The 14,070-nt window shown below is 46.9% G+C and overlaps 1 protein-coding gene across 1 annotated transcript in view; it reads left to right on the top strand.

Moving 5' to 3' along the window:
• The window catches only part of Smap2 (small ArfGAP2), a 49,108-nt gene extending 39,520 nt beyond the window's left edge, over window positions 1-9,588 (top strand). Inside the window, exons 7-10 of the mRNA XM_050161298.1 lie at window positions 514-620; window positions 3,039-3,204; window positions 4,489-4,805; window positions 8,348-9,588. Coding sequence (XP_050017255.1) covers window positions 514-620; window positions 3,039-3,204; window positions 4,489-4,805; window positions 8,348-8,473 — 716 coding nt within the window. The 3' untranslated portion in view covers window positions 8,474-9,588. The remainder of the gene's footprint in view (window positions 1-513; window positions 621-3,038; window positions 3,205-4,488; window positions 4,806-8,347) is intronic.
• The last annotated feature ends 4,482 nt before the right edge of the window (window positions 9,589-14,070 follow it).

Raw genomic sequence — 14,070 nt, forward strand, 5'->3', positions numbered from 1 at the left:
TAGAGTACCTTTGAGCCTTCTGCCACTTCCCTGTTCTCTCCTGCCAGCCACCATTCCTGTGCGGCCATTCTCTGAGGTGGCCTGCTGCCTTGCTGTCAGTTTTCTCTTTGCATCCCTGATCCTGCCATTTCCAAAGAGAAAGCCAGTTCTTTCTCACAGGCCTTGGGCTTCCAGGCCTCTGCTGCTGGTTCAGGTTGGTAACTACCATGCCCCCAGTTTCCATGCCGTGTTTCTCTCTGAAATTGAGCCCTACACACCGTGTCCTTCCAGTAGCCAGGAGGAAGCCAGCCACTCAGCTGTGGCCCTGATGTGGCCTTTAGGTCTGAGATTCTGCTGCCCTCTGACTGAAAGTGCACCACAGAGCACTTGTGGGAATGTGGGGTGAGGCCTCTCTTGAAAAGCCCTACCCTGGCTCCCTGGGCCAAAACCTGTTGTCTTTCTATACACACGTCTTGGCTCACAGAGGACGCGTCTTCATAGCTGTGCTGTGTTTAATTCCGTCTTTCCTCCTAGATGCCCCTGTGGCCTGCTCCATTGCAAATAGTAAGACCAGCAACACCCTAGAAAAGGATCTAGATCTCTTGGCCTCTGTTCCATCCCCTTCTTCGGTTTCCAGAAAGGTGAGTCTTTCGCACTTCTCAGGATTAAAGTTGGTAGCTTGATCATAGAGTTGAGTCACGCTTCCTTGGTAGGGCTGAACTTTCGTTTCTCTTGATTTTCTGTTTGGCATTGTGTTGTGTTGTCATAGTCCAAGATGACTGCTTCATATTATTTTGTCTTTCGCCCCAAAAGAGTGACTAGTTGTCTGTGTCACAGGGTGTCATATTTTAAAGGCTGATACTTGAGGTGAGCCCCCCCATCTGCACTTGAACCCTGGCAGGAGCCAGGGTGTTGTGGGGATGAAAGACTTGGACTTCAGCTGCTCTTATTTGTGGAGTGCTTGCTACTGCGTCCCAGAAATGATGTCTGTGCCTGTCTTAGTTGGGGTTTCTGTTGCTGTGAAGAGACACCATGACCATGGCAACTCTTATAAAGGAAAGCATTTAATTGGATGGCTTACAGTTCCAGAGGTTCAGTCCATTGTCATCAGGGTGGGGCATGGTGGTGTGTAGGCAGACATGGTGCTGGAGAGGTAGCCAAGAGTTCTACATCTTGTGTAGGCAACAGGAAGTGAACTGAGATACTGGGCATGGCTTGAGCATATATGAGACCTCAAAACCCGCCTCCACAGTGACACACTTCCTCCAACAAGACCTACTCCAACAAAGCCATACTTCCTAATAATGCCACCTCCTATGAACTTATAGGGACCAGTTGCGTTCAAACTGCCATATTCCACTCCCTGACCCCCATAAGATTATAGCAGTATCACAGTGAAAAATGCATTTAGTCCAACTTCAAAAGTCCCCATAGTCCATCACAGTCTCAACAATGGTTTAAATTTCAAAGTCTCCTCTGAGATTCATGCAATCTCTTAATTGTAGTACCCCATAAAATCAAAATAAAAAAGCAAATCACATACTTCCAACATTTATGACAGAGGATATACATTACCATTCTAAAATGCAGGGAAGGGAGCATAGTGAGGAAATACTAGACCAAAGCAAGACTGAGAACCAGCCGGGCAAACTCCAAACCCTGCACCTCCATGTTTGATGTCAAGGCACTCTTCAGATCTCCACTCCTTTCAGCTTTGTTGACTGCAACACACTTCTCTCTCTGGGGCTGGTTCTGTCCAGTTAGTAGCTCTCCTCAGCAGGTATCCCATGGCTCTGGTGTCTCCAAGGGAATCCAGGCTTCAACTTCACAGCCTCCTGCAGTGGCCTCTCCAGGCTTCTGTCACCATCCACACCTCCTAATAATGCCACCCCTGTGAGCTTATGGGGCCAGTTACATTCAAACCACCCCAGTGTCACTTTGTATATTTTGTTCACTTTCATATCTGCACAAGAATTCTCTATAATGTATATTTTGCGGGTGAGAACAGAGTTGTGGAATTGCTTCTGGTTGTATTGTGGGAAATAGCTACTCTGGGATCTTTGTATGTAAGAGAGAGAGGCTGGGCGTTGAACCCAGGACCTTATGTATCCTAAGTAATCACTTTGCCACTGAGCTATCTCCAACCTGTACGCTGAACTAAACTCAGTTCTCTTTGCTGCATTATTTGGGGTTGTTTGTATTTCTCTCTTATCAGCTCATATTGTTTTGTTGAAGAACAAAGGCTTGTACTTGAGCTTAACTTGCAGGGTTTGTCAAGTATTTTTATGATAAAATTTTCAGGAAGATGCTGACTTTACATGAGCCAAAAATTCTTTTCTTTCTTTCTCTATTCCCCGCTGTCTCACACTTTAACAGTGTTGTCCAGGCTGGTCTAGAACTCACTGTATAGCACAGGGAGCCTCAAACTTTCAGTCAGTCTCCTGCCTCAGCCTCCTAAACTCTGGGATTATTAGGTGTGAGCTATCACACCTGGTTCATGAGCCATTAATTATTTTTTTTAAATAATTTTTTTAAAGATTTATGTATGTATACAGTATCCTACCTGTAGGCCAGAAGAGGGCACCAGACCTCATTACAGATGGTTGTGAGCCACCACATGGTTGCTGGGAATTGAACTCAGGACCTCTGAAAGAGCAGTCAGTGCTCTTTAACCGCTGAGCCATCTCTCCAGCCCCCTTTTTAATCATTTATTTAACTTTATTTTATGTGGATTGGTGTGAAGGTATCAGATCCCAGAAACTGGGGTTACAGACAGTTGTTAGCTGCCATGTGGGTGCTGGGAATTGAACCTGGGTCCTCTAGAAGAACAGCCAGTGCTCTTAAGGGCTGAGCCATCTCTCCAGCCCCAGCCATTAATTCTTATCAGAAGTGATAGACATAGCAGAAGGTATAAGGGTCTTACACAGAGGCCCATTCTGATTGTCCTGCTACCCTCCCTGCCCAGGCTGTAGGTTCCATGCTAATGGTTTTCTCATTGTCCTCTGTGCCCAGGCTGTAGGTTCTATGCTAATGGTTTTCTCATTGTCCTCTGTGCCCAGGCTGTAGGTTCCATGCCAACTGCAGGGAGTGCTGGTTCTGTCCCTGAAAACCTGAACCTGTTTCCTGAGCCAGGGAGCAAATCAGAAGAAACAGGCAAGAAGCAGCTCTCCAAGGACTCCATCCTCTCACTGTATGGATCCCAGACGCCTCAGATGCCTGCCCAAGGTAAAGACTGTGAAATCACTGAAGTGCTCCAAGGAAAGACTGAGAACAAATGCAAGAATTAGATGCTGTGTTAGAATTCAGCCATAAAGAAAAATGAAATTTGTAAACAATAGATGGAACTGGAAAATATTATGTTAACTGAGATAACACAGGCTTAGAATTACACATACCACATGTTTAATTTTTCTCTCACATAAATAAACATGTGCAAAAATTATGTACTAGAATCTACATATGAGAAAGTAATTGTGGCCAGAGTCCAGGAAACTAGAAAGGGCCCGTGAGAGGGGAAGGCTGTATTGACACATGTGATATGAAAATGGAAGGAGGGGCCAGAGAGACGGCTCAGAGGGTAAGAGCACTGGCTGCTCTTCTAAGTTCCCAGCAACCACGTGGTGACTCACTCACAACCATCTGTAATGAGATCTAGTGTAGGCATACATGCCGGCAGAACACTGCATAAATCTTTCTTTAAAAAAAAAAAGAAGAAGCCGGGCGGTAGTGGCGCACGCCTTTAATCCCAGCACTCGGGAGGCAGAGGCAGGCGGATCTCTGTGAGTTAGAGGCCAGCCTGGTCTACAAGAGCTAGTTCCAGGACAGGAACCAAAAGCTGTGGAGAAACCCTGTCTCAAAAAATCAATGAAAAAAAGAAAATAAAGAAAGAAAGAGAGAGAGAGAGAGAGAGAGAGAGAGAGAGAGAGAGAGAGAGAGAGAGAGAAAGAAAGGAGGAAGGAGAAGTAATGAAGAGAGAGGGTGCAGCAGGGATGGGGTCCAGGGAGATGAGGGAGAGGGGTGTTTATTGGAGTGATTGACCAAAAGAAAGTGTGTATGAAAAATGCCACAAAAAAACCTGCTCCACTGTATGCTGATTTATAAAAAGAATTATTTTGTTGTTACAAGGAATAGTAACTGTGAGGTCAGAAATATTATGTATAAAACAAACTTGAAATGGCATTGCTGGGGAAGCCACAAAGTATCAGCAGATAGTTATATTGTCATCAGAGCGAGGCCTCGCTCACCTTCTGTGAGGTCTAGTGTCACACTTCTGTGGAGTCTGACTGAAGGTCAGGGTCTGCCCCAGAAAAGGAGTGACTAGGTCAGAGCGAGACCCAGTGGTAACCACAGAGACCTGTAAGGAATTTATTCTGCTGATTTACTGTGGAGAACAGGATTCCAAGTTGAGTAATCGGAGAACCTCCTCCAGGAAAGGAATAGCTGGTGAGTATTGGGCTAACTTTGTGTCTTTTCCTCTTTAACAGACCCTTATGTGTGTTTTCTTGGCAGCAATGTTCATGGCTCCTGCTCAGATGGCATATCCCACAGCTTACCCCAGTTTCCCTGGGGTCACACCACCTAACAGTATCATGGGGAGCATGATGCCCCCACCAGTAGGCATGGTAGCTCAGCCAGGAGCCTCTGGAATGGTTGCCCCCATGGCTATGCCTGCAGGCTATATGGGGGGCATGCAGGCTTCCGTGATGGGTGTGCCGAACGGGATGATGGCCTCTCACCAGGCCGGCTACATGGCAAGCATGGCAGCTATGCCCCAGACTGTGTATGGCGTTCAGCCAGCTCAGCAACTGCAGTGGAACCTGACTCAGGTAAGCAGCCTCCCTGGGCCTGGGATGGGCTTCAGATCCTTCCCTGGTGTCCCACCTGGTGCCACTTCTTTCCATATGGACGTGCTAGTGCCAGAGACATACCTTGTTTTATTTCCCTAGAAGGCCTGACTGAAGTCGGACTTTTTGAGGGTTCCTGAGTTCCTATAGACTGAGACCCGTAGACTAAGTCTGAGTCCCTCCACACCTTCTAAAAACCAACCAAGCAAGACAAGGGACACAAGCAAAAGTGCTAGTACATGACTCGTGACATGCCATTAGGCATAGGGACACCCGAGTCCCACTGGGCCAGAGCAGAGACTATGCAAAAAGAGGAGAGGCAGCAGAGGCTGGAGGAGAACGGACCCATCCTGGGGGAGGCAAATGAGAACAGGCCTAAGCCCTGACAGAGTGGAGCTCTGGTTTCCTGGGGCCTCATGTCTGTGTCTCAGGTTGTGTGTGGGGAGGCGAGCGTGACGTAGGAAGAGGAAAGTCTCTGGGAATCTAGAGGTGATGAGAAAAAACCAAGTAAGGAATAGAATAGAGGCCACAGCATCCATTTGTCTGAGGGGTCATTCCACTGACAGGAGAGGGCGCCCTCGAGCTCCCGTCTAGTAATGTCCCCAGACCTTCATACCTGTCTGCAATGTTTCTGCCTCAGAAGAATGAGATGCTGCTAAGGCCAGCAGAACGTGCTAACGTGGTAGCTGGCATTCTTACAAACCTATGTAGAGAAAGCAGAAAACATTCAGAGCTCATGATCCCACCCCAAGCCATGGAGCTGGGGGAAGGAGAGGGTGCTCTCTCAGAGTGCTGCCTCAGTACGCTGCCCACTCTCCAGGAGAAGGCCATATATACCTGAGAAGATTTGGGTGGCACAAATTGTTCTTGAAGGGTTAAAAAGGGAAGAAGAGAGACGCACAGTTGAGACGGTAGGGAAGTCAGGTGGACTGGGAAGTATTGGGGTAAGGGCTGAGTGTGATCAGCGCAGGCTGTTAGCCGTCCAAAGAGCTAATCTTTAAAAGTCAAAGAATTTCAGGTAAAGAACCCACTCCTCCCACAAAATCATGAAGCAGAAAAAACTGTTACACAGTTCACCAACCTAAATAAAGTCCCTGAAGCTAGGCGTGGCAGCCTGTACCCAAAATCCCAGAACTCCGGAGGCTGAGCCAGGAGAACAGTGAGAAGTGGGGATTGTAAAGTGGAGTGCACTGTGCTCACGGGGAATAATCTCAGATGTAAAGGCTGAAATACAAGTGAATGGACTTAGCTTAAAACATATTGATAGCAAAAGGCATGGAACAAATGAGAGGAAGTGTGATATAAAGGAGCAGTATCCATGTGCACTTTTCCCACAGACACATACATACACACACACACACACACGCACACATGCACGCACACACAAACGAAAACAAAACAAGGGAGCAAAAAGAACCGACTGGACTGGAGAGAAGGCTCAGCAGCTAAGAGCACTGGCTCTCTTCACAGGACCTACTTGGCAGCTCCCAACTGTCTGTAACTCCAGGTTAGGGGAACTGATGCCCTCCTCTGGCCTCTACAGGTACCAGGCACACATGTGGTACACATTCAGACACAGACAAAACACTCATATACATAAAAATAAATAGATCTATTTTTAAAAGAATCAGAGAAAGTAGTATAGAAAGCAGGCAAAGAAAGGGTAGCATATGTGTGTTTGTAGACAACTAAAGAATAAAAATAAGATCATAGGACAAGGTTGACATATTTAAAACTATATATATATAATTAGCTGTGTGTGGTAGCACACACACCTTTAATCCCAGCACTTGGGAGACAGAGGAAGGTGAGTCTCTGAGTGAGGACATTCTGGTCTACATAGTGAGTTCCAGGGCAGCCAGGACTATATAGGGAGACCTTGTATCAAAAAGCAAGCAAAACAAATAAATGAATAGTTCTGGAAATTATTATATATAATGTGATAATTATAATATATAAAAGTAGGATCTTTTTGTTTATATTTTGAGACAGGGTTTCTCTGTGTAACCCTGACTGTCCTGAAACAGGCTGGCCTTGAACTCAGATCCACCTGCCTCTGCTCCTCAGTGCTCTGATTAAAGGCCTGCACCAGGGGGCTGGACAGATGACTCAACATAAGAGCACTGGCTTCTGTTCCAGAGGACCCAGGTTCAATTCCCAGCACCCACAAGGCAGCTTACAACTGTCTGTAACTCCAGTTCCAGGGGCTCTGATACCTTCACACCAATGCACATGAAATAAAAAGCTAAATACATTTTTAAAAAAACAAACAAACAAACAAAAAAAAGAGAGAGAGAGTGCACCCAAGAACAGGAAAATTCTCTGGGCTGAGGCTGCCTCTGTATGTCACTCCCCACACAAGTCTGTCAGTCACACACTGAACAGAAATGGATGCCCGGCTGACATCAGGCTTTAGACAGTGAGGCGGTATGGACAATGGTAGCAGCATCACATTTCTCGGGTGTGCCGAGGTGTGGTTCATCCTCCTGAGATGCCTCCTTACCTCCAGGGGGTGCAGTGGTACGATACCTGCACCTCAAATTTATCTTGAAGGTTTTGAATACATGTACACAGAAATACATCAGGCTAAAATTGTAACCGCTAGTGAATTTGAAGGTGAAACATGGGTTTTGTTGCATTGTTCTTCCAGTTTTCCCTTAATGTTCAATTTTAAGGAAAACTGAAGTCTTTTGAAAGAGTTGATGGAAGAACAAGTTTATACAGCAAATTTCAGTCTTTCAGTCTAATTACAAAGAAGTCCCTCCTGGCCCAGCACAGTAGCGCATGGCCATAATCCTAGTACTTGTAGGCGGGGACAGAGGCCGGATAATCGCTGCAGGTCTGAGGCCAACCTGGTCTGCTTAGTGAGTTCCAGGCCAGTCAGGGCTACACAGTGAGACCCCGTCTCAGAACCAGACAACAAAAAGAAGACTGTCCCATCCAGTTATGTCCCACTGACTCTTCTCTGGTTGTCATAAATGACAGACACTTAGGTTGTCTCCCCCTTTTCTTCCTTTGTCCATCCAGTAGGAGGCCCCATCACCCCACTTGTCCAAGCAAGCATATAGGAGCTGATATTGGCACTAGTGACCTCTGCTGGGCATGAGGCAGACCACTGCCGCAGGGCCTGGTTTTAGACTCTTTTATTTTTATTTTTATTTATTTATTTATTAAAGATTTCTGTCTCTTCCCCGTCACCGCCTCCCATTTCCCTCCCCCTCCCCCAACCAAGTCCCCCTCCCTCGTCAGCCCAAAGATCAATCAGGGTCCCTGCCCCGTGGGAAGTCCAAGGACCACCCACCTCCATCCAGACCTGGATGGTTTTAGACTCTTAAGAGCAGGCTGTGACCAGCTGACAACAGGCCCCAGTAGTGAGGAGGTGAGGAGCAGGCCTGGAAAAGAAGAAGAGGAGCTCACTGGAAGGTTTTGTGCTAACTAGACTCAGGCCTTCTTCTCCTCCCCTGCTCTGTATACTAGCTGGCTAAGTGCCCTCGGCCTGATCTGAAAATTTCTATTCTTTTCAGATGACCCAACAGATGGCTGGGATGAACTTCTATGGAGCCAACGGCATGATGAGTTACGGACAGTCAATGGGAGGTGGAAATGGCCAGGCAGCCAATCAGACTCTCAGTCCTCAGATGTGGAAATAAAAACACAGCAGCCTGTATGGCTGCCACTCTCTTCAGCCCTTGCTTTCCCTGTTCTCTTTCCCAGCTCTCTCCTCTTCTTCCTACCTCTCTCTGTTTGGTTTAGAAATTGCTCATAAGTCATCTAGGGTTTGGCATCCTGCCCAACCCAGCCCATTCCTCAACTCACAGACCTCTCTGTTGCTTTGTGTTGATCATGTCCTGACTGTCCTGATTTCCTCCCCACCCCCACCCTCTCCCGGCACCAGCACCTTGGAAATTATTAGCAGAAGAGGGTACATGAACTTCTCAGTACCTTGCCTTGAGGTTGAGCCTTCTCTCAGGCCTCCGAGTAGCAGAGGGAGCAGAGGGACCACTCCTTTATTTGTTTTAAGCTGGTTCTAAGTGTCGGGAGTTTTGCTGGGAGAGGGAGGCATTGTTCCCAGCTTTGTAGGAATGAAGGAAGTTCTGCAGTCACGTACTCATCGGGTCCTGGCTCTGGAGTGAGGCAAGCCCCTTCCTATGAGGATGAGCAAAAACATCACTCCATTGACTCTGAGTGCTTTCAAGATCTGGAGCCTCAGGACTCGCTGCTTCAGTCAGCTTTTACTAGCACCAAAGACTTCATGAAGGTCCCACACATCCCTTGCCCGCCTTCTGCCTACACTGAGCAGGATCTGGCCCTGTGGCTGAAAGACCAGCCCATCTAAGGAAATGCCGAGCTTAGTGTGTGCGCTGCTGGTGTGCCTGTGGATGTGTGGGTCCCACCTGCCACCTCCCCATCTTCTCTGGGTGTTTTTATAGTTCTAGGTTTACAACAGAGAGGAATTAATTTCTCAACAGCCTAAAACTGTTGCCAGATTATTCTACAGTTTAAAACTTGCCATCTCATTGATAGGTCCCTCCTCCTTTCCCTTCCCCATCCACCATCTCTGATGCCCTCGTGTCTGCGTGCTGTTTGCCCACCTTTCCCAGGTGTAAGAGGCAGAGAGCCCGGACAGCTTTCTCTCGGCCATTGTTCACCCCACTTGAAAACTCAAACAAGAAAACTTTGCTTCAAAGATCTCATGTTGGAACCACAGCGCCTGGTTGCCTTTCTCCTGTGTATGTGTAAATTCCTTAATAAATATTGCAGGGAAGGACCGTCTCGCTTGCCTGTTACTCTGTCACTCTTGGAAGACAGTATGGCAGGCACAGGGTGTTTGCTTTCCAAGAGCATCTGCCACCTTCACTTGAATTTTAAAGAATTCTGTTCTTGGCATGCCAAGGGCCAGGCCAGTCCAGAAGACAGAAAGGAGGCCTTTCTCCAGTGATACCCAGAGCAGGGCAGAAGGACTGGTCTGGGGCTCTGCACTGTAAGGACTGTAGGATGTTAGGATCTGGAGTGTTTCCCCCATAGGTAGAAAAGCTGAGACCCAGAGAAGGGAGCGCGGTTACCACGTGTCAGCCGTGCCTTGGCAGAGCCCAGAGTAGACTCCAAGACTGATCTGTGAACACTTTGTTCTTTCCCTGAACCCGGATGAGTAAATGGGTAGTTTTAAACTCCTCTCTAGCAAGGAGCAGTAGCTCCCTTTGGCTGCCTGTTTAAGCAGTGAAAACTAGGGGGAACTTGACCTCTCCATCCTGAAATAGGGTGATGCTCTGCTTGGCTGGGGTGGGGAGGATGGATGTAAAGGACAGCGGTCTGCTGCACCATTCCCACCTCCCCTTGATTCCCTTCCCTCTCTCCTACCTCACCGTCCTTGCATTTGAGTGCATGGTTGCGTGTTACCTGTGTGAGTGGGAGGCAAGCAAGGTAGCCACTCACAGTGAGGCCACCGGCACCCATATCCTTTCTAGCCGGAATTTCAGCAAACTACTGTCCCTAAAGGTCTCGGTATAAAACGGAGCTAATTGTAGCCTCAAGACAAATAGTTCCTGTGGTGCAGTTAACACAATATAGGGCAGTTAGCAGGCATTCAAATGTCAGGAAGAATTATGTGCCAGACATGTAAGACATTAGTTCACCCAGCACATAGTTAGCGTGCAGACAGACATTATGCCAGACACTGTCTGAAGCACTAGAGACAGCACAGTAAGTAACTACTCCAGTTGTATGGGGTAACTCAGGAGGAAAGGTGGACAAGCAACTTCAGAGAGTTAAGGGGAGAGAGTGGGCATGGGGATTTGGATGGAGTGTATCAGAGGAGGTTATATTCTAACAGGCCTGAATAAGCCATCAGTGTGGTGGAGATCTGGAAGAGTAAGGCAGGTACCTGCACTGGAAATGAGTTGGGAGGTGTCGGTATGGGTGGATTCATCTTGGCCTCAAGAGAAGAGAGCTGAGACTTGTGGCCACTGGTTTTAGGATTTAAGAAGAAAAGAAATTAGCCAGGCAGTGGTGGCGCACACCTTTAATCCCAGTGGGGCAAAGGCTGGCGGGTCTCAGTTCAAGACCAGTCTGGTCTACAGAGTGGACAGCCAGGGCTGTTTCACAGAGAAACCCTGTCTTGAAAAAAAGAACACACACACACACAAAAGATAAAAAAGAAGAAAAAATTTACATTGTCCCTGATCTTAAGCTTTGCACAGCGCATTTATAATTGCTGATGATAGATTATGAGTGGGGTTGGAAAATAGTAGCATCCGAGCTGAATCTTAGAGAGGTAGCAGCTAACCAGTAGGTAGAGGGAAGGGGAGGAATATTCCAGACAGCACCATGTGAACAAAGACTATTGGAGAGAGGAGAGCAGGTGGAGATTCCTAAGGTGTATGTGGGTCTGGCACGAGATGGGACAGGTGGAGTTGGCCAGGTTACAGGAGAGCTCCCCATACCCCAGAAAGCACCCCCCCCCCGTGAACAATAGATGTCATTTTCTCATTGAGTTCTAAATAGCTCGCTCTTGTACCACTGTGAGTAACATGTCTAAGGAAGCAAGATGAGAGCCATGGGACCAGAACGATGACAAAACCATGCTAGGGCCCTGGCATGGGGCTAGGGAAGGATGGACTGGCTCAGGACAGCAGTTTCATGCCCGAGGAGGCACCTGAGATGCTATGCGGTATTTCTACAGGTAGGAATCCTAAAATAATCTTGGGAAAGATTGCATGCTCACTTCACCTCATGTGTATCTAGAATCTAACAGCCGGGAGTGGCTCCAGAAGGTCCTGTGGAAACAAGTTTGTCCTGGCCTTCTAACACATAGCAGCCTGACTTCGCTGCAGTGTCCATGTCTTCTAAATATCTGATATCCATGGAATGCCAACTGGAAAAAGCAACCAGGGAAATATAGCAGGAGGTAGAACTAAGTGAAAAAAAAAAAACCGACTTTCTAGGGCATGCAGAGAATTGATGGAAGAAGAAGCAGATAATTACTGATTACAGGCATGCTGTATTCAGGCTGCCTGTCATGTCTCCAGGTTCGGTCGGACAGCTGGAAATTGGGTTCGAGTCTGAGGTTCAAAGAAGAGGTTGGACTGGAGATAGTAATTTGAGAGCTAGCCGCATGGAAGGAGTAGATGGGATCAGAAAGAGTGTACTAGTAAAATGGGAAGTGTGGGTTAGGAAAGGAACCTTGGGGAAGCAATTCATTCTGAGTAGGTGTTGAGGAGGAAGCTCTCAAGAAGGAGAGAGATGAGGTGGGGATGAAGATGTAGAATCAGAGCATCCTGGGAAACACAATACACAGGGAACCCTAGGGGCCAGTGGAGAGATCACAGATGTCAGGTCCGCAGGGAAGCTCAGCACAGATAAGGATGGGAAGGGACTGGTGGACTTGGTCAGCATCTGGCAGCATGCACCAGCATCCTCACAGGAGTGATATGGCTGGAAACCTGCCAATGTGGGCTGAAGACGAAACTGAAATACATTTGAAAGTAGAGAATCAGGCTGTGTTAAGTTAAATGTACATAGTGAATGTCAAGTGTTGCTTGAAGCAATAAAATATGGGTTCCAAACCAATAAAGAAAAAAGCAAATAACAATTGTCTGTGTCTCTCAAGAACAAATGAGGTCAGAATATTTTTTGTGCTGGGCAATGGTGTTGCATGCCTTTAATCCCAACACTCGGGAGGCAGAGGCAGGTGGATCTCTGTGAGTTCATGACCAGCCTGGTCTATAGAACAAGTTTCAGGACTGGCTCCATAGCTCCATAATCCCTGTCTCAAAAAACAAACAGACAGACAGAAAAAAAGTAGCTGGACCTCAATAATAGGCTGCTGGTTTCCAAGTTTCTCAACCTTGCTGGTGGCTTAGAGCATGCCATGCTCCCTCCTCCAGGCTTCTAAGGAGCAGTTTCTCTCAATAAACAATGAAGAACTTTATGTATTTATATATACATATATATGATTATATATATATGAGATTAAATATGTATGTATGAATGGCTTGCCACAGCACAGGAAAAGATGCTCCCAGCATGTGATAAAGGCACTGAATATGTGGAGAAATCATTCTAAACAGGAAAAATATAAGCAGGTCTGGTGGCATAGGCCTTTTGTTCAGCTACTCCAGAGACTGAGGCAGGAGGATTGCATGGTCATGGCCTGTTTTAGCTGCAGAGTGAGTTCAAGACCAGAGAGAAGGGGATAGAACTTAGTGACAGAGAACTTATGTTCTATGCATGAGACCCTTGGTTCCATGCCCAGTACCAGAAAAGGAGAGAAAAGCACGCGTGCGCGTGCACACACACACACACACACACACACACACACACACCTACCTCTGCATGGGCACTCTAAGGAGATAACCAAATTACTAGCCTATCCATATGCAGAAATGTCCAGTGTTACTAGAAACTGGGAAAGTAGAAACAAAAGCCACAGCAAAGTATCTCCTACTAGGGCACAAGTCTTTAACCCCAACCCTAGGGAGGAAGAGGCAGGGAAATGTCTTTGAATCCAAAGCTAGTCCTTCTACATAGTTCCACACAAGCCAAGACTGCATAGTGAGACCCTGTTTCAAATACATATATGTCTGTGCATACATGCATGCATAACAGAACAGGTGGGGATGTAAGCGATCCAGTTCTTAGACGAATGCTTTAGGTTACTACTAGTAGGCAGCAAATCTGTCCCCAGGGGAATATAAATAGAATACCTGTTTTGAACATTAGAAGCATTATTATTATTATTCATATATATTATTATTATTATTCATAATCTCCCCCAAACTATAGGCAATCTAAATGTCCACCAACAGAAAAACGAATAACTAATTGTGGCACATCCATGCAGTAATCACTGGGGAAAACGGAAATGGTCTTACTGGAGCATGGTTACATGTAACTACATGAAGGGAGCTTGCAAGCTTAATGCTGAACACGTTTTCCACCGTGTCATCTAAAGCGTGTTGCACCCCTAGATAAGCGCCTCCTAAGAATGATGCCCCGTGCAAATCCAAGGTAATCTCATACCACCTGAGGTCAGCCTGTTCTCAGCTGCTGCAAGTTATTCCAAAAAAATCTATTTGTTCTGAGACCAGGTCTTGCTATGAATCCCAGGCTGGCCTTGAAGTCCGCCTGTTTCAGCCTCCTGAGTGCTGTGTGTGATACCAGGGTGTGCCAGCACAGCACAGGGTTGCTTCTCCTTTAAACCAGGGCCCAACCCTGAGTCTAGGAACTGGATTTTGCTATGATACCTGCT

This window comes from Alexandromys fortis, unplaced genomic scaffold (assembly GCF_014885135.2).
Source record: "Alexandromys fortis isolate MF-2015 unplaced genomic scaffold, M_Fortis_MF-2015_v1.1 scaffold_122, whole genome shotgun sequence".
In the NCBI taxonomy this organism is placed as follows: Eukaryota; Metazoa; Chordata; class Mammalia; order Rodentia; family Cricetidae; genus Alexandromys; species Alexandromys fortis.